General features: G+C 41.1%; 1 protein-coding gene across 20 annotated transcripts in view; it reads right to left on the reverse strand.

Annotated features, from left to right (window-relative positions):
- The window catches only part of TMPRSS7 (transmembrane serine protease 7), a 46,722-nt gene extending 26,552 nt beyond the window's left edge, over positions 1-20,170 (reverse strand). For 6 of the 20 annotated variants that reach the window (XM_084533707.1, XM_084533700.1, XM_084533699.1 and 3 more), the window contains exons 1-3: positions 20,019-20,170; positions 4,030-4,112; positions 356-548 (exon numbers count right to left, since the gene is read on the reverse strand). In XM_084533707.1, coding sequence (XP_084389833.1) covers positions 356-548; positions 4,030-4,112; positions 20,019-20,073 — 331 coding nt within the window. In that variant the 5' untranslated portion in view covers positions 20,074-20,170. Of the gene's footprint in view, positions 1-355; positions 549-4,029; positions 4,113-10,039; positions 10,092-15,264; positions 16,434-17,758; positions 17,895-18,116; positions 18,243-20,018 lie in introns of those variants that run through there. The other 14 variants (XM_084533713.1, XM_084533712.1, XM_084533697.1 and 11 more) reach the window with 14 other exon arrangements.
- Positions 20,171-22,252: the final 2,082 nt, after the last annotated feature.

Consider the following 22,252-nt stretch of genomic DNA (forward strand, 5'->3'; position numbering starts at 1 on the left):
CCAGTCTCTAGCAGGCCAAGAAATGCAGTGGAGGTCAGAATCTTTGTGGAATCAAGTTAGGGGAGTTGTCTACACAATTAACTAGCGCACATACGCAAAACTTTTGTGTAAGTCTTGGGTTGGGAGGGGTGTGTGGGGGCTGGAAATCACACTTCCTAAAACAGCAGTTGTGCCTACTGCTATAATTCCTTGTTCATTGAACCCTGTGAAGCGTAACAAAGGTATTCCAGGTTTTATGCTTATTTTAGGAAGAGCCTTCAGAACAAGTGAGATCCTACAAGCAACTGGTATATAAAATAAAAGTGCTACTAGGAGTAGTGATATTTGAAGTCAGTGTGAGCTTTCAGCAACTCACCAATGAAGAGCCAAAGTAAAGTCCAGGTTACAACTCCTAAAATAAATAGAATGAGGGTAAAAATAATTATTTTGTTTTGAAAATTCCACAGCAACTTCTCTTTTTTCTTCAATTTGTCATGTTTTTTCCTTGCCAGAATCCTCTTTGCCAACTTATCTTCTGCAGATACCATTTGGACTGAAATGTTGGCTACCTAAAACAAGGTGGAAGACAACAAGCGAATGTGGAACATTGCAAACAGCAGCTGACCGACCAACAGCTAGAACAGAATCCCACACACATTTTTCTGTTACTCACATACAAAACTATTGTTAATACAGTAGCAGTTTAAAACTGCAGAGAAGTAAGGTCCAGACGCTTGCAGATACAAAACAGTCCAACCCCATGGCATACAGAAGTAAAAACACAGCATACCCTAGGATAACAGCTCACCATGCAACAGCCATCTAACATTAACCATATGAACAAATACATATATCCTTGGGCATCTTTCATTAACATAAATTAGCCCTATTTTGTCTAAAGGACAGGTAGCCTTGAAATACCTTGCACTGGCTGCAGCTGAGATGTATATACATACACAAGTACTGCAGAACAGCAGCTTTTCACTGGTGGCTTGCTAACGTGACCTAGCAAGCCTTCTCACTACCCAAACATTTGCTGTTTTGATGCAAGTTCTGCGTACAGGCAGACATATGTCCAGTCAGTCATTCCTCCATTTGTGTGAAGCTGGAAGAAGGTGGTATTATGATATTCAAGTAATCAATCCTTTTCCATATACACTAACTTGTCCTTTACATGCTAAGTAACTAGGAAACACGTGTACGCACACTATTCATGTGTCTTCCCAGCCCATGGTCAAAACATGACTGCTGTTCCAGAAACAAAACCACTTTCTTAGGGATATGGTTTAGTGGAGGGCTGTTAGCGTTAGGTTGGAGGTTGGACTCGATGACCTTGAGGTCTCTTCCAACCTAGAAAATTCTGTGATTCTGTGATTCTGTGATTCCTTCTCAGGCCAGCTTAATTAATTTCAATGACATTTTCAAGATGGATCTCACCTGTGGCTGGGACCTACTCAGAGCTACATGATCTCCCAGGAACACAAACCAGAAGTCTTTGACACAGCCTGGTGCATCATTTGTTCAAGGTGCAGGTGGACTCACTCTACTGAGGGACAGACTCCTGCCCCATCATCCCTCCACTTCAGTGCTCAAACACATGGAAGAGCTCACAACCACACAAGAACAAATGCACATATAACAGCACATGCCTCATCTAGGGCAGATCTGGCTGTTCTTTGAGCTGAGTAGTCCTCCTTAGCATCTACAGAGCTACAAGATGTAGACATTGAGGAGAGTGACTGCAACAAGTTCTCAGGCTGTTTGACAGCATCTTGTCTTCAAAGCCTCTCAGAAGGTACATAGCAAGAATCTGTGGCCTACTGTAGAATGAAAGATGTGAGCACAAAACTCATTGTTCATCCCTATTTTTCACTGGAGGAGGGAGAACACTATTAAAGTCAGGAAGCACCTAGCTAAGAATTGCACTTCAAATTACTAATGTGGGATGATACATTCATTCAGTGACTATAAAAAAATAAACACATGCCTTTGGAGCTTAACACCAAGGAAATGCCAAGCATAAATACTAGCCGTTTGCCAAAGCACTGCCATGAAATCAACTGAAATAAGTTGTTTCCTTCTTTCCAGCAGTGTTAGAGCCACTTGTGAATTATTATGTCTGGTTATGAGCCCATCAGTACAACAGATACATTGATAAACTGGAGCGATTCCAGGGAACAACTACTGAGAAGTGAGGGGCTAAGGCATGTATTGCACAGTGAGAAGCTGAGTGCTCCAGGGATATTTAGCTGTAGATGAGAAGGCAAAAATCAATGCAAGTAAAGCTAGTCATAGATTTCCCTGCTTACTGTGGCTTACAGAAAACACAAAACCACTATTTTCTCTGTGATATACAGTGAAGAGAGCCACAACAGTCACATGTGGCAGCAAGGGAAATTCCTTCTGGACACATGGAAAATAAAGTATTTCACCATGAGGGCCAGGCACCTGAGCTATACCAGCAAGGTCAGGGAATCCGCGTCCCTACATATACACACAACTCAGTGGGACAAGGCCCCAGGAGATCTGGCCTGACCTTATGCTAGCTCTGTTTGGAACAGAAGTGTTCAGTAGATCCCCTTCAGAAGCTTCCACGAGCCTAACTTTTTCTATGATTCTCTAATATTATGCCTTAGTAATACTGTTGGTAAGAGAGCTCTGTACATCCTCACAGAGGAGGAAGAACATAAGCTCTGTCATTACAAAGATTCTCCTGCAAGGCCCATAGTCAAAAATAACAGCAACCTTTCGTTTCAGTGTTTAGAGTGTACAAAGGTGAGTTGAACAACGAATAAATTGAATATTAGAGTAATAAGACCCAGTAGAATGCTTCACAATTTCCTCAAGCTAAATGGGAAAATATCCTGACTCTCATCTTCTGTCTAGGTAACTAGACAAAGTAACTACCAGCAATTATTTTTCATAAGTGCTCTTAAAAAGGAGTAAGTTTGCCTGTCTTCCAAATGTATTTGTTTTTTTAACTTGAAGTACAATTATGTGTAAAGATCAAAACCAAACTACTTGTTTGTTTAAAGCTATGATCTGTCCTGTTAAGTTCCTCTATAGTCTCAGGTGTTCATTAGGACAACTTGAGACAACTTGATGAGCTCTCAGCTCTAACACCTGAACTTAGGGCTGCTTTATGGATCAGTGGGGACACTTGCTGCTTTTATCAAGACTGACACAAGAAAAACATATTTAAGTTGTTCTATGTCATTCTCATTGATGTCTGTAGAGCTAACCAGACAGATTCATTCTTAAAAATTAGGTACAGAGATCTCTGTCAAGGATCAATAAAGACTGCTCAGGATTGACACCATCGGAATATAAATGTATGCTGGGAACAATTAATGTCTTCATTCCATCTACTCCAACTGTAATCTTTTTTTAAAAAAATGCACTTCATGTATCAAAGCTTGCAAGGCAGACTTCTGTTACATGGGATTCAGAGCAATACTGAATATTGTGCTCCACGTTATAAATATTTCCGTAAATTAAATAGCGTAACATAAACACTTTGTATTAAGGAAAATAGCAAAGTTATGCTGTTCCCTTCCCTGAATAAAAATCACAATTCTTAATTCATTTTTTTTATTATTATTATTTCCTATATTCTAGAAGCGGTTTCCAGCTAAAATTGCAGTTTGACTATCACTATATACTGAATTATTTAATCCCTTTGTTGTCGTGGGTTAACAGTCATGCAGTAATCATCTTCCGTATCTTTTCAGGAATAAACAAGCACTTCACCTACTCTACTGTTTACTTTCTTGCCTAGCAATCGATTTCTTTTTGGAAAAACATTACACCAACATTAGCCTTTCATATTGTCACTCTAGCAATCCCATTATTTCAGCCTGAAAATACATGTTGTTAGAAATCCGAAGATACACTAACAAGCATTGACATTTTCAGATTGAGCTGTAAAATATAAAAGGTATAACAAATCCAACCAGAATGTCAAAGTTAATACTTGATAATTAGATCATAGCAGATCTAATAGTCTGAAGAAGTGTATGAAATCAAGAATGCTTAAGCCAGCCTACTTACACTTAGTTCATCTTCAGGTTTAGCTGCTGGGTGATCATTTTTTTCATCCATTCTAGAAGAATTAATTTGATTGCTTGTCCCAGCTAAAAAAATAAAAGTTTAAAAAAATAAATAAATATTAAAAGCCTTGCACTTTTCCCCTAGGCACTGCTCTTGCTTCTGAAGCTGAAGACAGCTAACAGCAAAGACCAGGACCAAAAGAGGCATCAATTTACTTTAATGAGTTTCCAATTGTAATCTCATCTGCCCTGTTGCTCATTTGTGAATATTAGAAGATGCTATCAAGTAACTTTAGACATCAAAGTCAGTCTGAATAGAATAGGCTTTTCATAGTCTTTTCTTTTAAGCTGAAATAGACTCCAGCTTGTTAACACATCAAATCAGTGCTAAAATCTATGCATCATTAAAATCTAATCAAATTAGTTGCCATGAACAAGAAAAAAAGTAGCAAGTAAAAGAAATGAGAGCAAAATTATGCAGCTATAAAGAAGGAAAATAAATGTAAGCATCTTGAGCAAGAGTGCTGCATATAACAAATGACCATTTCAAAGAAAAATAGCATTTTGACTCTTACAGGATGTTGTGGGGTACCTTTTGAAAACTCAAATTTGCTTATTGCAACCTAGAAATAAGCTTCTCCAGACAACATATTTTGAGTTGTTAAAATACAACAGGCTTCCAACTGAGACTCCTTTCTGCAACCAAAGGCAGGAAGTCACTTGTACCATAACAGTCCCATCCTACTTTCTTGGGTAATTAAATATTTACAGACTATGTAAAACAGTACTTTCCTGAATGGATGCTAACTATAGAGCTGTCTTTACTTTCAAGTGATTAACAGTTTCAGTTCCTTCCTTAGGACAAGTTCAGAAGTGGCACTGGCAACAGGCCAAGTTTTTATTATTAAAAATGTGCACATTCTGAGTTTATCTTCAAAGATATCAAACCTAGACTAAAAACCTTAACAAATTTAGCAACATAATAATGCAGATGTATAGAATGGAAAAGATGCTTGGAACTCACCTGTTACAGGTCTGGCTGCAAGACCTATGCTCCATAGGCATAACCAGCAATAGAATTATTATTATTATTATTATTATTTACTATAGGGCAAAGAAATCCCAGAGTTACATAATGTACTTGTAAACTAAGATACGTCTTGTCTGCATGTCCGTCTTTGGCTAATGCCCTGAAGCACAGTATTTATGCCCTCAGTCATTTTTTATTATTTCTGCTAGAACTGCAAATGGTTTTATCCATATCATATGATACCATAAACTCTGGGCCTTTTTAACTCTTTAGTACTTTAAGAGAGGAAAAAATACCACAACTCACTTATCCTACATTACTACAATTCATCTCCCAGTTAAAAGTAAAACAACAAAAAAAAAAAAAAAAAGCACACCATTTTGCCAGAAGTAAAATAGAAGAACAGAATGTAGTTACAGAGAGTAGTGGCATCACCTTGAAGGATTCTCTTCTCCAGGCTGGACAACCCAAGCACTTCTCAGCCTCTCTTGGCAGGACATGCCTTCCTCTTACCAGCTCTGTTGCCCTCTGGAGGCATCCAAGGACCTTAACATCCTTTTTATATTTTGGAGACCATAACAGCACACAGTATTCAAGGTGCAACTGCACCAACACTACATACAGTGGGAGAATCATCTCTTTTGGCCATCTGACTATGTTTCATGAATCCTTAAGTGAGGTTTGCCCTCTTGGCTGCCAGGGCACACGGCTCGCTCATGTTAAAACTTCTGCTGACCAGCACCCCCAGATGCCTTTCTGCTGAGCTGCTCCCCAGCCACTCACCTCCCAGTATATCCATGTGTCCAGCATTATTCTGTCCCAAATGCAGAATGAGTTATTTTCCTTCACTGAACTTCACCCTGCTAATGATTGTCCAATGCTCCAATCTATCTAGATCCCTCTGGAAGTCCTCTCCTCCCCCCCAAGGGAGTGAACAGCACCTCCCAGTTCAGTATCACGAGCAAACTTCCTGAGGATGCACTCCATTCATGCATCCAGACCACTGATAAAAAACATTGAACATAACCAGCCCTAAAACTGAGCCTTGAGGAACACTGCTAGTGACAACTGCATGCAGGCCCATTTACTACAACCCTTTGAGGTCCACCATCAAGCCAGTTCATCACCCAGCATAGTGTGAACCTGTTTATCTCACAGCTGAACAATTTATCCAGAAAGATGCTATGAAGGATGGTATTAACATCCCTACTGAAATCCAGAAATATTACATATACTGCCTTCTCTTCATCTATCTTATAATAGAAGGAGAACAAATTACTAAGGCAGGAGTTACCCTTCATGAGCCTGCGTTGACTATGCCTGATAATAGCTTTGTTCTTTAAGTACCTTTCAACATCTTCCAGGACAATCTTCTCCACAACTTTTCCAGGGACTGAGGTTAGACTAATAGGTCTGTTGTTTCCTGGGTCTCCTCTCACGCCTTGTTTGTGGGCAGATATAACATTGACTAGATTCTGGTCAGCAGGGACCTCCCCAGACTACCATGATCTTCAGTAAATTGCTGAGAGGGGTCCAGCTATAACATCTGATATAATTCCTTCAGCACTTGCTGGTGAACTCCATCAGGTCCCACGGACTTATGAATGTTGAGTTGATACAAGTGATCCTTTACAATTTCAGTAACCACACAGAGGAAGTCACTGCTCCCCAGCAGTCCTACAGTTCTGAAGTCCTGGTAGCCCAAGATCTGTCATTACTGTTAAATATAAAAACAAAAGAGGCATTAAATGCCTCTGCCTTTTCCTTCTGCCCTGATCAGGCCAATGTTTTCATTTGACATCTTGCTGTTGGCATACTTGAAAAAGCCTTTTTTATTGTCTGACACCCCAGCGGTCAGCGTCAATGCAAGTCAGGCTTTGGCTTTTCTCCAGGCAGATGCAGACTACAGCTCTGTATTCTCCCCATGAAGCAAGGCCTTGCTTCCAGAGGTCGTATATACTCTTGTTCAGCCCTAGTTTCAGGCAGAGTTCCCGTTCAATCAGGCTGGTCTTCCACCCTGCTTGCCTAACTTGCAGCACAGTGGGGTTGTCTGCTCTTGGGCTTTTAACAGGTGGCTCTTAAGAATCAACTGTCTCTTATGGACCCTTAAACACACTAGAGCAGATCCCAGGGGATGCTGCTAACTAGCTCCCCAAGAAGCTTAAAATCTGTCTTAAAGGCTAGGGTGGCAATTCTGCTGACCTTTTTTCTCTCCTTACACCAAAAAATAGTGAACTCAGCTTATTCATGATCACTGTAGCTGAGACACTTGCTGTCACCTCTCTCACAAGGCTGTTCTCTAACAACAGATCCAGGAGGTCTCCTTCCCTTGTTGGTTCACTCCTGTACTTGTGACATGAAGTCATCTTCACATGCTTCGGGAATTTCCCAGCCACAGCAGTACGATAATCCCAGTTAATGTCTGGGAATTTGAAGTCTCCCATAATGAAGAGGGCAACCAATGCCAGGATTTTCCCCAGTTGCCTACAGAATAGGCATCTATGTAATTGTCTCTCCACATTACGGAGAGGATTGAGGAAAACATCATCTGGGCTCTTGAGTCTTTTTGTTCTCTCCCCAGGGCCCTGAAATCTCTGTCACGAGACCAACACAAGGCATCAGGACTCAGAAGACCCCCTCAGACACCTCACAAGCCTCATACTCCTCTCAGCATACAGCAAATGCTGCTGCCACCACTGCCACTATTACAGGGGGCTACTGTGATGTGTGAGTGTTCTCCTAATGCTGAAAGCCTTCCACTAAACTAAGCACAGGGAGTTAGTACCATACAAACAATATTTCAGAAGCTGATCCACAGATTAATAGAGCATTGTACAGGGAAACCCTTTGCCTTTGTCAGCATCAGTGTCTTCTGCATGATTATGCTGTAAGTTTTTACACTCTGGAGAAGCACAAATATCCTCTCCAGATTTCACTTTGCCTCATGTGAAGTAACTTCAAATATTTTTCCCCCCAAAAATATAAGAATAACTGTGATGTTGTTATTAAGTTAGCAATAAAAATTGATCAAAAGTTATAGTGCTAGATGTATGCTTTAAATATGGTAAGAAAATTAGATGCTATTTTATCCAGATGACAAAGACAAACTGAGGTGAAAGTTATTCCCCTTCCTTCAGTGAGGTAAATAACATCATAATGCACCTTTCACATACCTCAGCTGTATCTGAGCCAGCTCTATGAAATAAATGAAGGAGAAAATAGAATTTATCCCTAACCCCATCTAACTGAATGTTTGTATTGGGTGTAAGAGGCAGGTTGTTGGCTGTAGGGAGCTGCAGGGGTGGTTTATTAAAAAACACAAGAAAAACACACAAGCACTGCAACCATGCTGAATAAAGCCAGTGCCAGCTGGCTCCAACACAACCACATGGGACACAGCTGAGCCCATCAGCTAGGCTGGTGGCACCAAGCCCATCAGCCAAGCCAGTGGCTTGGTGTGTAAACATGTTGGAAAACGTATTTAAGAAAGGGCAAAAACAACTAATGAAGAGAAGACAAAGAAACAAAAGGAACAAGAAACAATCGAGGGAAAAACAAGGTCAGAAGAGGATAAAGAGATACTCCAGGGGCTGGAGCATATATCCATGACAAAACCCACTGAGGTGACTATGCAGATGGATTTTCCTGAAGGACTGTGGCCTGTGCAGAGCCTACATTGGAAAAGGAAGGAGTGACAGAGGTAAACTAATCCCCCATCCCCACTAAACTGCTCAGGGCTGTGGGGTAAGTAACAAGTAGGTATGTCATGAATGAAGATGAACCTAGGAAGGGGGGTGAGGGGAAGGTGTTTCCAAGTTTGTTTTTGTTTCCCACTACCCAAATTCATAGCTGTGTTTTGAATTCTCAACAACGTAAATCACTTTTCCTCAAGTAGAATCTGTTTTGCCTGAAAATGATTTAATTGTCTTCATCTCAACCCACAAAGTTTCTCCTCTTTCCTATTCTTCCTGTTTCTCTCCACTTCCAGATGAGGAGGGGAGTGAGCAAGTGGCTGGGTAGTAATCCACCTGCAAGCCAAGACTAACCCAAATCATTGCTGTGTTGCATGGTATTTTCTTTACCCTTCTCTCTTTTTAAAAAGCAAAAGCAGGGTTTGAGGGTTCCCTCCCCCAAGATAAGTGCATTCTATTTCCAAGTAACAGAGGTTAGCAAATACAAGACAGAGAACACATGAGAAATAAAATTGTTTTATGAAACAGTATTGCTGCTTTTTCAGTTTCATTAGCCATTAAATGCATGTTACCTATATAAGAAATTCATAAGGTTTAACAAGAAGAATACATCTTATCACAACACAAATGATAGCTCTACTTTCAGGTTTCCTTGAGGGGCACCCCAGATTCCAGGTCAGTGTGAAAGGTTAATGAGACAATTACTCCATTTCTGAGCTCTGTGGAGAAGTGTACTTTCACATAGTGAAAGTACAATTGGCTTTCACAATGGCTACCAGAAGTAGCCATTGGCTCTGAGCCATCACTATGCGTGCATCAACTGGTTTTAAGCAGTTTTATTTCATCTCCTGCAAGTAACATGTATCAAAACATGCATGTTAACTCTTTCTGACCTGAGTCAACATGATATGTACATCAATTAGTTTCAGAACAATCTATTTTCATGCCCTTGCCATGGCTCTCAGACCAGCTCCACCTTCTTCTTCCAGCTACTACAAAAACCACTGTCACAAATCACGGACTTCTCCATTTATTGACACACTGACTATGACACTTGGTTTTACTCACATCACTGTCTCTCAGGGCTGTGGCTTCCTCCTGCACATTGGTTTGACAGCCTAACTTTGCTTCCCCTCTCTCCAAGACCCTCACAAAGCCAGGGGAAGCCAGATCACCTTATCTGTGACACCTCCCTCCTATCCCCCTACCCCACCCCACTGGGTCTCAGATTAATGGAAAGACTGCAGAAGATGTACTCAACAGCCTCAAGCCACAGCTGAGCTGCTTACCTCTGTTACAGAGATAGCATGGAGAAAGACAAGATACCAGCAATTCAGCTTCCTGGAAAAAATAAAAAATCAAGTTGTACTGCACAAACCTAGTGATACGCTAGATGAGAGATAGAAACAGCTTACTTACTTCAGGCTGCCTAAAAGTTAGGCACATAAAACCAACCTTATTTTCCAGACGTAGACTATAATCAAAAATGAAAGAAAAGTATTCAAGACAGAAGATGAATCATAACATCACCTTTGACTACAGATAAAAAAAAAAAAAAAAGCCTCTTTTCTAAGATTTGAACAATTTTCTACAAAATCCTCTTTATAACAGAAATCTTTCCTTTCTGACCATGATCAGTTCAGAACCTATCTCTTTTCCTTCTTTAACTGATAGGATCCTAGATGCAACTTGCAAATATCAGCCCACTAACTTATTAGGTTGATCTAGAGAGCTGCAAACCTCAGCATACCCACTCCCCCCACGCCAGGCATAAAAACTGGCACAATTTGCCCTTATTTCAGGATCTCCCCTGTTAACAAACACCACAAAAAACACAGAAGGAAGAAGAATCCATAGACAAAGCAAAGTTAGTTCTACTAAAACTTGGTTTTGGTACCTACAAGAATTCTCTTGCATATCACTTGTAACAAGTTTTGTTTAATCAAAACACATGCAAAACCCAAGTCTTAATATATCTGCAAAGATTAAAGAACAGTTTAAATGATTTATGGTAACACTTGAGAAGGCAGTCATAAAGCTTCTTGAATCCATTTTCATCAGAGCTGACACGGACTAATAGTGTAAAATTGCACATTTTGTCCTCTGAATAATTTCTTCAAATTACAGCCAAGATCACCTCCAAGAGAGAAAAAAAAAAAACAGTTTGACTGTCCTTTTAAATAGCTGAAGTTGAATCACAAATTCAGCTAGGCTTGAACCTAAAGAATACCTATGCTTTCGATAAACATGTCCTGATAATAACTAGTATGGTGTTTGTACTCTCCAAAGATCTGTACGCACACAGGTGAATCATTAACATTTTGGATACATCTCTTCCCTCAGAGGAGGGGGAAACATACACAGAAGAACTCTCCCTCAAATATTCTGGGAAGTTTAAGTTGTGAGCAAATTAAGCTTTTACAGAAGTACAGAAGTGGATGACAATTGCTTACTAGATATTAAGCAATTAATAGTCATCTACTAACTTACATGTATGTTTTAGCATCATCTTTGAACCTCCTTCACTAAACGAAAACCATGCTGCTTACTTGTAACATTTTGGCCATCCAGACATGTACATTCAAATTATGATGCTCATAGATATTTTTGTTCTCCTTGAACTCTTCCTTAATTTCTAATTTTTACCAACACAAGACATAGCACTTATGCACTAGAGGCCTCTGATGTAACAAAAATAGTCTCCAACAGATAAAATCATCTTTGAAATCAGAAGCAATTGAACTCTCTTCAAAGATCCAGACACAATACATAACTGCCACTGACATAGCATATAATCTGAAAGGAAGCAGCTGACTGCCTTGCATATCGTCTTCCCTGAGCACTAATAGAGCTATTTTGCCTCGCCTGTGCAGACTGAGAACAGCTTAGTTATTTCTATCTCCATCAATTTCAATTAAAGCAAAAAGGCTAAGTGAGCATATCTTTCAGCCACAGCATCCATTTATCAGTCTGTGGCATTTTAAGAACTGACAAGCCATGCTATCCCGTCAGTTAATGGTCTTGCACCACTCGCCTCTTCCTGTGGCCACCAGCTAATTTTACTCTCAATTTCTCTTTCACTTTCGTGAGACTAAACAGCTAAGTGTGGCAGGGAGCAAGACAAGGAACGTTGATGCAGAATACATAAATCATTCTACTAGATATGTTGTCCCTCTAACAAAAAATAAAATAAAATAAATAAAATAAAGCCACAGGATTTCTACAATACTGAGGTTAACCTGGTTCACCTAGAACTGAAGCCAATGATAGCACCCTCTACAGAAGTCAAGCTGTGCCAGCACTTCAGCCAAGCACAAGCAACATCTGTAGCTTCAAGGTGATGGTATGTGCTGATGTGCAAGCTCCCATCCGTCCAAGTACTCAATCCCATGTTCTTGTATAGGCCAGGACTGAGGAGAATTTGACTGGTGAAGTCAAACTACCATCATCAAAACCTATGTGCCACACGGAAGGTAAGTATCACTCTTCCCAGACTTTTATAGGTAGCAGTCAGTTGTCTTAATGCATGCCCAGCTGCAAACAGGTCACCATTTAGTGTAAGAGACTGAAAGATGCATCGCTTACGTATCTAAGACTGCAGCATCTCCCCCAGTGAGCACTAGGCCCAAAGCCTCCACGATGCTTCTGCCAGCCTAGCTACCCATTAACCACAAATCAAGTTCACCATTAAATTGCAATATAACCTGCTGCTGTGCCTTTCCACAGTTGGGTTTTCCTTGCAATTAGGCAGGGAATATCTTCAATGACCCAGAAGAAAAACACAGCATGGGAAGTTTAACTCCTCATCTTCCTCTGTCTTTCAGAAATATGCCCAAGCCCCTTGCTTTCAGTCTTGGCCTTTTACCTTGTTTCTATTTATCTGATTATATTACAAATAGGAGGAAGGAACAAGATGAGGGGGAGGACTTGTTCTGACCTCATTTTTTCCACCTAAAAGACTTCAGAATGGCATTCAGGTTACCTACACCACCTTTTCTCCCCACTCTATCTGGTCCCAGTGTCTTGTGACACTTATTATCCAGACAATTACAGCCTACAGCAAGCACTTGCTATTTTAAGCTGTTTTGGTTTTAAAGCAACTAACGCAAATTAACCTGCTATTAAATAGATTTTCTCTTCCAAGTTTTAAACAAGCCATTTCACTCGGTTTCAACTCCCTCATTCTGGGATTATGGGGCAGCTCAACTTACAGCCCCCTAGGAGTGACATGGGGGTCACCAACACTGCTGATGTCATCTCATCCACCAGAGGTTTGGTAATTGTTGTTACTTATCAAAAAGACCTACTGAGGTTAAGTGTGTTTTTCAGTCCTTCAGTTAACAGGGAGGGACACCAGGAAATTGGTCATCAATTTGGCTAGGAAAAGTTTAAGCAAAGATGGTTTTAGTGTTTGATTTGTACCTAACCAAGAATTGCACTGACTCCAATTCACTAAATCACACATTCTAGGTTCAAACTTGTTTTATCCCCAGAGATGCTCCTGATGTTCTAGCTAAATCAGTCCCAACCTTGACATCTTCGGGTACTTGCAGACAACAGCTTTGAGCTGCAGGGGTAGTAATCTTCATTAAGGACTCTTAAACTCACCAGCTTGGCCGAGTGCAGCGTGATAACAGGCAGAAATTAAGAGGATCTGGGCTAATACAAACAAAAATGCAAGTCTAAATACCAAACTTGTTACTGTGATCCCTATAAGCTGTATTTGTTTCTACTCTGTCCACTTCTAGGTTCTAGATTACAGAAAAGGCCGTTGGTACGTTGCTTACGGCAGAAGGGATTCAAAACATCAGATTTGGTCATGACCTACCTGTGACAGTGTCCTTATGTACTCATGGCTGAATGACAAAGTTGCAAGAACTGAAGAGTTGTTTGCACAAGGGAGAGCTACAGCCCTGTGGACTCTGTTTGAGATGCCATCACATTCCTGACTAAAAACTGATACCATGTTTTGAATTACACCTCTGGGCTTTTTGTTTTATTTTTATCTTTTGTGCCTGCTGTGTGGAAGTTACAAGCAAGAAAGCCTTAGGCCTCCATACAGCCTCAACTCAAGATAGCTGTGTGCCTTCCTCCAGCACTGTTGATTGATGGAGCTGTGTAACACAATATCTCAGCAACACTGCTTGAGACAGCTCTGTAGACAGAAGGTCTACCACAAGTTAAAACAGCATATTTCCTTTTCAGAAGCAATCCTTACTCCATATTCCACCTTTCTTCAGATGGACAGCCTGAGGTTCAGCCCTCTCAGTATTAGAGCTGATACATCACAAAAGGTAAAGTGAAGCTACTGAAGACCATTAGGGAAACAAGTCTAATCAGCAGTTTGCCAAATTGAGGGAGCCATCTGAGATTTAAGGATCAGTACTTCAGGATCAAAAGGTTAAACATGAAACAGACATAAATCATGTGTGTATGAGCACAGTGTCTAGCTGGTCACAAACTCCATTTGCCTTCTAGCAAAATTTCAGTGTTTTTTGCTGTCCAAAAAGAAAAGGTCCCCATGCTGAATCCTTTGTGTACTACAATACACAAACCCAAGAAGACTCTGATGTTTCTGACTTGCTACCAAACAGATTTGAGCTTCCATGATTTGGTCTCCAGACACAGGGAGCATCCTATACACACTTCCAGGTTGACTAGTCATCTTCCTACTTTTTGTCTGTCCAAATTTGTAGGGTATCTATTTTCACAGGCAAGATGGATTCCTCACGGTGTTTTATGAAGTCAAAAGAAAGGCAGAAAAAAATAGGATCATCTGAGACACTGAGAGCACCATCCTCCTAACAGCTTTTACTGCCATGGCCACATAACAACCCAAGTAAGGCAAGGAGTGCCTATGCTTTTACATGGACAGCCTGGACCCATCCTTGCATAACTTGGGACCTGGCACAGCCTAATGGCACCTTGTCTCTCAGTCTTGTCAGTAAGAAGTAACATGCAGGGCTGTCAGTGTCCCTCCTGCAGAACCATCACCAGGAGGCAGCTGTAAGGGCCCCACTACACTCATACACTTATGTAGTAATTGTTTTGTTCGTTTTATGTTCAAGAGACCATATTTCTCAATTTGTCCCAGACTGATCACATCTCATGCTTCCCTTCATATCCACAAAAGCTCCATATCCATGTGTTTTAAGAAGAAAATATTTAGACTCCAGTTTCCCTGTGTTTCTTGGGTGAGGTTGGGGAAGCTATGTATAGCAATTCCTACATTTTAAGATGGTTGGAAAAAATGAAGTTTTTTTTTTCCTTCAAAAATTGTTGATAATACATTTATTTTCTCCTCCTGAAGATTTTAAATGATTGCCAGACACCACAGTGCATCTTAGAAGTGACTTGCATTTTTAAAGAATCCCAAAGGAGAAAACATTATTCATTCTGTAAAACACTAAGCAATAACCACAACCTTTATCTCAAAGGACAAAGTGTAGTTACAAGCACCCAGCTCATAAGTAATATTCTACAGAGAGCTATTTTTGGAGTTCATTTTCCTCACCTCAAAGAGCAAAACGGTTTCAGGGAAGATAAAAACACAACCCCACACTGTTCTTTTGGTGGTTCTGGTTTCCTTTTGATTGATAGATATTCATTCATGAGTAAATCTCAGAATGAAGAGGCTCTGATGGGCTTTTGCTGTCCGCTGTTTCTTCACATCAGTAGCTCCCACCAGACATGGGGACAGCTCATACAGTAGAGCAGCTTTTCCTGTGCAGAGGTGAGGCTCTGGAAAGAGCACATTAATTTTGCTGTGCATTCAGTCTTATTTTTAGACAGCCAAGTAAACAAATGAGTGCCAGTTCTCTTCAACCAAGGTACATTACCGGTCTCTGCTATGAGCAGCTTCCCACTAATGCACACCAAGATCCACCCTCCCTCATTGCCAGCCAAGATGACAGAACCTTCACCCTCACTTGCTAAACATAGGTTTAAATCCACAATATTAACTGGAAATATACAAGTGTTGGCCAAAGGGACAAATCAAATTCAAGATCCTTGATGAGTTGCAATGACAGGAGTGGTATCGATGACGTTAAATCTGAATGTTTTATGTTTCCATCTGCAGAGGTCATTCATCTCCTCCTCACGAAGGTGGGGATCCTCCTTTTTCATAAAAGACATCTGGTTCTCCCTCCTAGCAATCCTCTCCACTCTAGTCTTATTTCCCCTGAAACATGTTTTCCTCTGCCCATCTTTCCCTGTGTTTCAAAGTCTCTTTCAAGCCTCCTCATTGGAAAGGTAAATTTAAATCCATCTGTTCTTCTAATTAATTTACTTTCTAACTTGATATTTTTGGGTGGTGTTTTTATTTTTTTTTTTTTCCTTCCCAAAAAAGCCTCAATGCTTATAAAACAGGCATTTCAGTAGCAGGTATGAAGTGTTTGCTTCTAGGTTTTTCTTTCCTGTCAGACCATTCTCCCCCTTGCCCTTTTCAAATCTAAAAGGAGTCTAGCAATCAAAATAACACCTTGGTTTTATTCACCCATTAAGGAGTGTTGCATGTGTCACCCCTCATACATGGGATTCACAACCACTGTGGTTCAATTCTGTCCATGCTCTGCTGTCCACAATGTTTCTCAGGGCTCACAGCTCACTTTGTCACTTCAAGCAAAGAAATCCAGCTGTTCCCATCCTCCATTTTCAGATTCTGAGACTCCAAAAACAGCACTGCAAGGAAAGGTTTTTAAGCTTAAAGCATGCTAATGGTTCTCAGATTGCTCTGACTGTGAATCTTAAAGTACAGATGAAGCTACCAATATCATTTTAAGGAAGTCGTCCTAAAATACAAGAACAAATCACTGCTTTTATTTTAAAATTACTGTGAAGTAGTTAACATTTGCCAAGACTGTCCTCGAAACTAAAAACTGATTCTAGATGAACCCTAAGGTTTGTGATTCATCCCATCACAGCCAGTTAAAGAAAGCAGAAAACATTAAAAACTGAAAACTCCTTCCTCCGTACCTCCCAGTTTTCTAGAGGACAGTGTTTGCACTCTGTTGAAGGACACAAACATCATCATTCTTCCAATTAAGTGCTCCCTGGACCCATTTATCTCCTTGTAGTAATCCAATTTGGCTGGATGTACTTGACTCTGGTGGGAGTGCAATTCACAGAGCAACTGCAGAAGGCAGTTCTTGAGGGACTTATCGTGTTACACAGAGGCAGACATTTTAAATACAGAACATTTTCTGCTAACGTGAGGTTCACATATGCAGCCTGCTCCAGTGACACTGCAGTCCTACGGCTTGCTTTTATTTCACAATTCCCACTTCATAAAAACCAAACACAGAACTGGTTTAATCATTCACGGCTTCATTTTACAGTACACAGATGCTGCTAAATCTTATTGTCAACATTAGTGTTGTTGTTTTAGGAAAAAAGAGTAGTATAAAAAGAAAAATAGCTACTTACTACAAATGCATTACTTCCCCCCCCCCCCCCCCCCCCACTGACCTCTAATCAACCAGTAACATGTGGGGGTATCCAGAAAACACAGAAAAATACCCCAACAATCACCCTCATATATTACTTCTCTTTGTTTGCAGAAAGGGCATAGCAATAAGTTGACTTATTAATATCAAAAAAAAAAAAAAAAAAAAAAAAAAAAAAAAAAAACAACTCTGTTTTCATTGTACTTGGAACCTCACAAGACAGCTCAAACTATGGTAACAGGTCTGGGGGAAAGATGAAAATAACTACGTATTTCACAGCCAGAAAATAATTTTTGTTTTACACAGAAAATAACTTCTGTTTTCAAGTAAGACCTCCAGAGCTACACAAATCACTTCCAAAATGCACACTAGGAATTCAGTTGCAAGCAAAAACACTGCTTAGTTGCATTAAAAAAAAAAAAAAAAAAAAAAAAAAAAAAAAAAAAAATAGATCCCTTTGAAACAAATGATAGGGACCTAGACTGAACACATAAGAGCCTGAAAAATAATTCCTGTGACTTAGGAACCACAAATCTGTTCCTTAAAAATTACTCGACTGACCTTGGTGGTAGCAGTCAGCACACCCTGGTACGAGCCTTAGCCCAGAGACCAGCTGTCCTCTGCCACCAGCAGCTCCCCCAAGAACCAGACAAACTCAGGAGACAGATGCCTGCACACAGCCTCACTCCTACTTACTCCATTTTCAGCAGCAGCCATACTGCTGCTGGTTAATAGCTATTCCATCAACATCCAGCAATAAAATGCACTTAATAACAAACAGCCAAGGAGGATTAACAGTTGCTTTGCTGCATTCCCAGCAGCTCCTGCTCATGCTCTGCCACACAAGGAAAACTGTCTTTACACTATTGGAAAAAGAAATATACTTCAGGAGATACACAAGAGCCTAAATGTCCCTTACCTTACCTTATCTTTCTTAAGTTGAATCCTAAACTTTTCACTGCATTTTCTTCTTATGATCTAGCAAGCAATTTTATCCAACTACAGATTTTTTTAAACTCTGACTTTTCACCAGCAAAACCTTCTCCAGCTGCTACCAATGTGGGGGTCCAGCTGTAGCCAATCTTCCCAAATACTCATCTGAGGCAGGTGGGAATACAAGACATGCTGCTTTGATTTAACACTACCACCACAATGGTAGCATACTGTTTGATTTATCTGTTCTGTTGTGGCAGTTCAGGGGAAAAGGTCTCTCCAGAGGTTATCAGGAAATGACACTCACTCCTAGCACACAGACATCCTTTGACATCCCTCTTATGTTTTCCAAGGCTCTACCTGAAATACTGATTTTCTATTTGTCTCAAAACAGAGGCTGAACTAGTATCCAAGCACTTTAATGCCAGGCCTGTGTGGATGTGACATTTCCCCAAAAGGTGGAGAAGTGTTCTTGTCCCCTTACACCAAAGGCTGAACCCACAAAGACCGGTCAGATGCTCAGCAGCCCTTTGGTGTTAAGGCACATCCATGGGGTGAGGTTCGTGAGCGTCTTTAAGAACTGATCACATCTACGGGGATATGTGTCATAAGGAACTGGAAGTGGCAGAGCTACCTTTTATCTATGTTATGTGTGGGAGCTAATACAAAGATACTCGGCACGAAATGTTGACTCATAATAGTGCTAATGCAAAACCTGTTCCTATCAACACTTACTGCACACGTTTTTCCTTCTCTCTTTCTGTGCCTTCATAAAAAAAAAAAAAAAAAAAAAAAAAAAGAGAGAGAGAGAGAGAGAAACAAAATATTTAGATGATTGTGCAAACACTAAAGCTCTCATGCACCTGGCATCTTTATTGACAAGACAACAACACATACCCTTTATTAAAATTGGGTTTGGAGATGCCCAGTTTTCTGTCTCTGACAGGCTGCATCCAGGTACCTGGCCATGCCTGCACCCCTCGTCCAGTGTTGCCTCCTCGGGCCAGGGCAGAGAAGGGCCCTCACCTACGATGCTGAGCATCGCTCCTGAGCCTGGGCATGTGCTTCGGCCCTGCCACCTGGGCTGCAGGGCACCAACCCACTGGGGCACGGGATTTAGTCATGCCGAATAACCGAGTAACATTTCTAGCAAAGTGAGCCATTTCATACAAATTTCATTAGGGAGAAAGGTCACCACTCTAATTTCCTTTATAAATCCAACGGGACTGCAGATAAATTTATTTCTGTATCCGAGAAACAGCATTATATCTTCACTTGAATGTCACAGCATCATGCGCTCAGCTGTCACATGAGCACTGCAGGATGAGAGCAGAAGAATTACCTCCCATCCGAGGCTGTGATTTTCCCCCACTGTAATAGTTAATATTTTCCTCCCATTTTACCTCATGAATTTCTATTGCTCGGGCTTAGTCACAGAGCTGTGGTGTTTTTATTTGGGAAATTTGAGTGGGAGGAACAATCTCAGTGAAGTTTAAGTAGTTAAATGTACTTGTTCGAGCAGGGAGAGCTAGTTGCTGTCCTTTTTTTCCTTAGTAATATGCTGTGCTGTCCTTGTGCCCGTGTAACTGGCCTTTTCTGCAGAGCAGCAAAACCCACTGAGGCAAAGGACAGGTTTCCTGTCAAAAACATACAGATTTCCAGAGATAAGTGCCAACAGGATTGCCAGTTCCTCTCCCTGTGTGTTTGGGGATGGGGGTTTGGGGATTTCCATGCCCACCCAGAGACCCTCACTGCCTACCTCAGGAAACACCATGGCAGCCACAGGGTAGGCTCAGTGCAAGTGGCTGAACTGCTTTCATCACTCAGGTTGCTCACTGCCCTTCTCAGCACACATAACACTCATTTCTGTTAGGATATACTCACGTACCACCAATCCTGTTAGTGCCTGAGCTGCTCAGACTGTCACCATTAAGTGCTTTCATGTAAGAGTGGCCCAGGCAGCTAGTTCAGACAGTGCAGCTGGAGCCAAACACGATCAATTACAGCCATGGAAATGAAACTGATGCACTGAGCCCTCGCCTTTCCTTCCTGGTGCCTCTGTTTTGGCCTCAGCAGTCAGGAAGATAAGCAGCCTTCACCTGGACTGGTGGTGGCCAGAGTGTGAATCCCTGATGAGGACAGCAGCTGGTTCTCCTCACAGAGCACGGGGGTGCTGTTCAGGACAGGCATGCTGCAAAGCAATGCCACAGGCAGGTTTACTGAAGAGCAAAGTCTCTTCATGCCGTTCACCCTCATTGGTTTCTAATTTAAAATGTGCCACATTGTGTTAGCCTAATAGTCCTCAAGCTCTAGCTTAATTGAGCCTACTGAACTTAATATTGACTTTATTTGTTGTATTTTCTTTCTGCTCTCATTCTAAATGAGGATAAACTTGGATTCCACACTCAGTTGTGTGGCTCTTCCTCACTCACATGCCTGTGGAGCACTCTTTCAGGAGGCCATTAGATGCCACCTTAACATTATAAAGAAATTACTGAGCAATTGTCCTTAATGAGGTCACAGTCATGAAACCTTCATGAAGGTAGACAAATGCCTGAAACAGCAATGCTTCAGGTGTTTCTGGTCCAGCCTGCTGTTGGGGGGGATGACATTTAAAGCACTTGCTCACAAAAATAGTTTGTGTTTCTTTTAACGTAGGTAGTTGTTCCAGCTACAGCCAGGCTTCACAAAGGGTTGTAGGCAGTATGTGAGAGGATGTACCTTTGCTCATACTTTCTATTAAATTGAGTCCGCAGCCTGAAGTGAGATGCTGCTCGGCTTATCTTAACAGAGCTAGAATCACACCCCCAGACACACCGTCACACTGCTCCCTTTAGTACATGCTCAAAGCTCTTGCTTTTCTTTTCCTCCCTTTGTGAAACCAAGTTCAGGTTTCACTCACATTTCAGCCCCCCACCCCATACCTTGCCGTCTCAGAGATTTCCATTCTCTGTGATTTATGAATTGCTGAACATGAGCATAATTACAACCAGTGCATGTGCAGTGTTTGACATTTCTTGAGTGCATCTCTACCACTGACAACATGAATGTATTGCTAATGCATATGCAGGCTTTTAGTGAGAATAATGCAGAAGGTTGTCATAGAGACTAATTAGGCTTGTGGGAGACCCGCCTAAGTGTTTTTGATGCGATAGAAGCAAGCTTACAGTGGTTTATTGTTAATATAAGAAAAGCCGTAATGTTTCCTGTCATCTTTGTTACTAAACTAGCCTTGAACTATGTTAATTTACCTCTTAGCTTAAGATGTTCATAAACTTGGGGGATATAAGTAAGCCAGCGCATGTTAATATTTAATTAATAATAATGTTAGTATTTCTGTATCATCATATGGGAACATGAAAGATAAGGTTAACCTTTGGAGCAACTCCTGCCAGATATTAACAGCTAGATAGCCAGATTAGTTTGACTGTTTTAGGTGTTGAAAGCAGTTGTTGAGAGCTGGGGGAAAGGCCAGATTCCAGATATCACTCGATAGTGTTGTTCCCACACTAAGCAGGTCCTGCGTGTGCAGCCACAGCTTGCAGATTTTCTTTCCTGGAGCCCTAGCTCTTGTTGCTTATATGGGGTATTAAAAGTGTAGTCGTTTCACTGTGCAAGCATACAATGTTTTCTATAACCTCAGTGAGGCCATAAGAATGCCAAACCTAATGAAAGCAGATTTGATTAGGGAACACAGCTTTGATGACAGGACATTTCATTGGTGCATGGTCTTTCTTTTGCTGGGCCATGCCTTATTGCAACAACTGCAGGAACTAGGACAGGAACTAGAGGGACTAGAAGGACAGGAACTAGAGAAAGCAGCCAGGCTCCAGTGATCTCTTTAAATAGCCTCTGTTTTTGCCACTGGCAGAGGAAGAGCACTGGGATAAATGGTCTGCTGCTCTGCCAAGAGGTGTGCCTGCTGTGTTGAGGTGTTTGGGAGCTGCATTTGGCCCTGTCCCCTCTGCTGGCTGTGAGCTCAGGGAGAAAATCTTACAGAGAAGGGGCAACCAGGGATGCCATAGTGCAGCGTCAGGAAGGCACAAAGCCAGTGGCATTCCATTGTGAATGCAATTGGCATGGGACACTTAAAATGGTGTTTCCAGAGACAAGGACATACAG

The sequence above is a fragment of the Aythya ferina genome, assembly GCF_964211825.1.
Source record: "Aythya ferina genome assembly, chromosome: 1".
Taxonomy (NCBI): domain Eukaryota; kingdom Metazoa; phylum Chordata; class Aves; order Anseriformes; family Anatidae; genus Aythya; species Aythya ferina.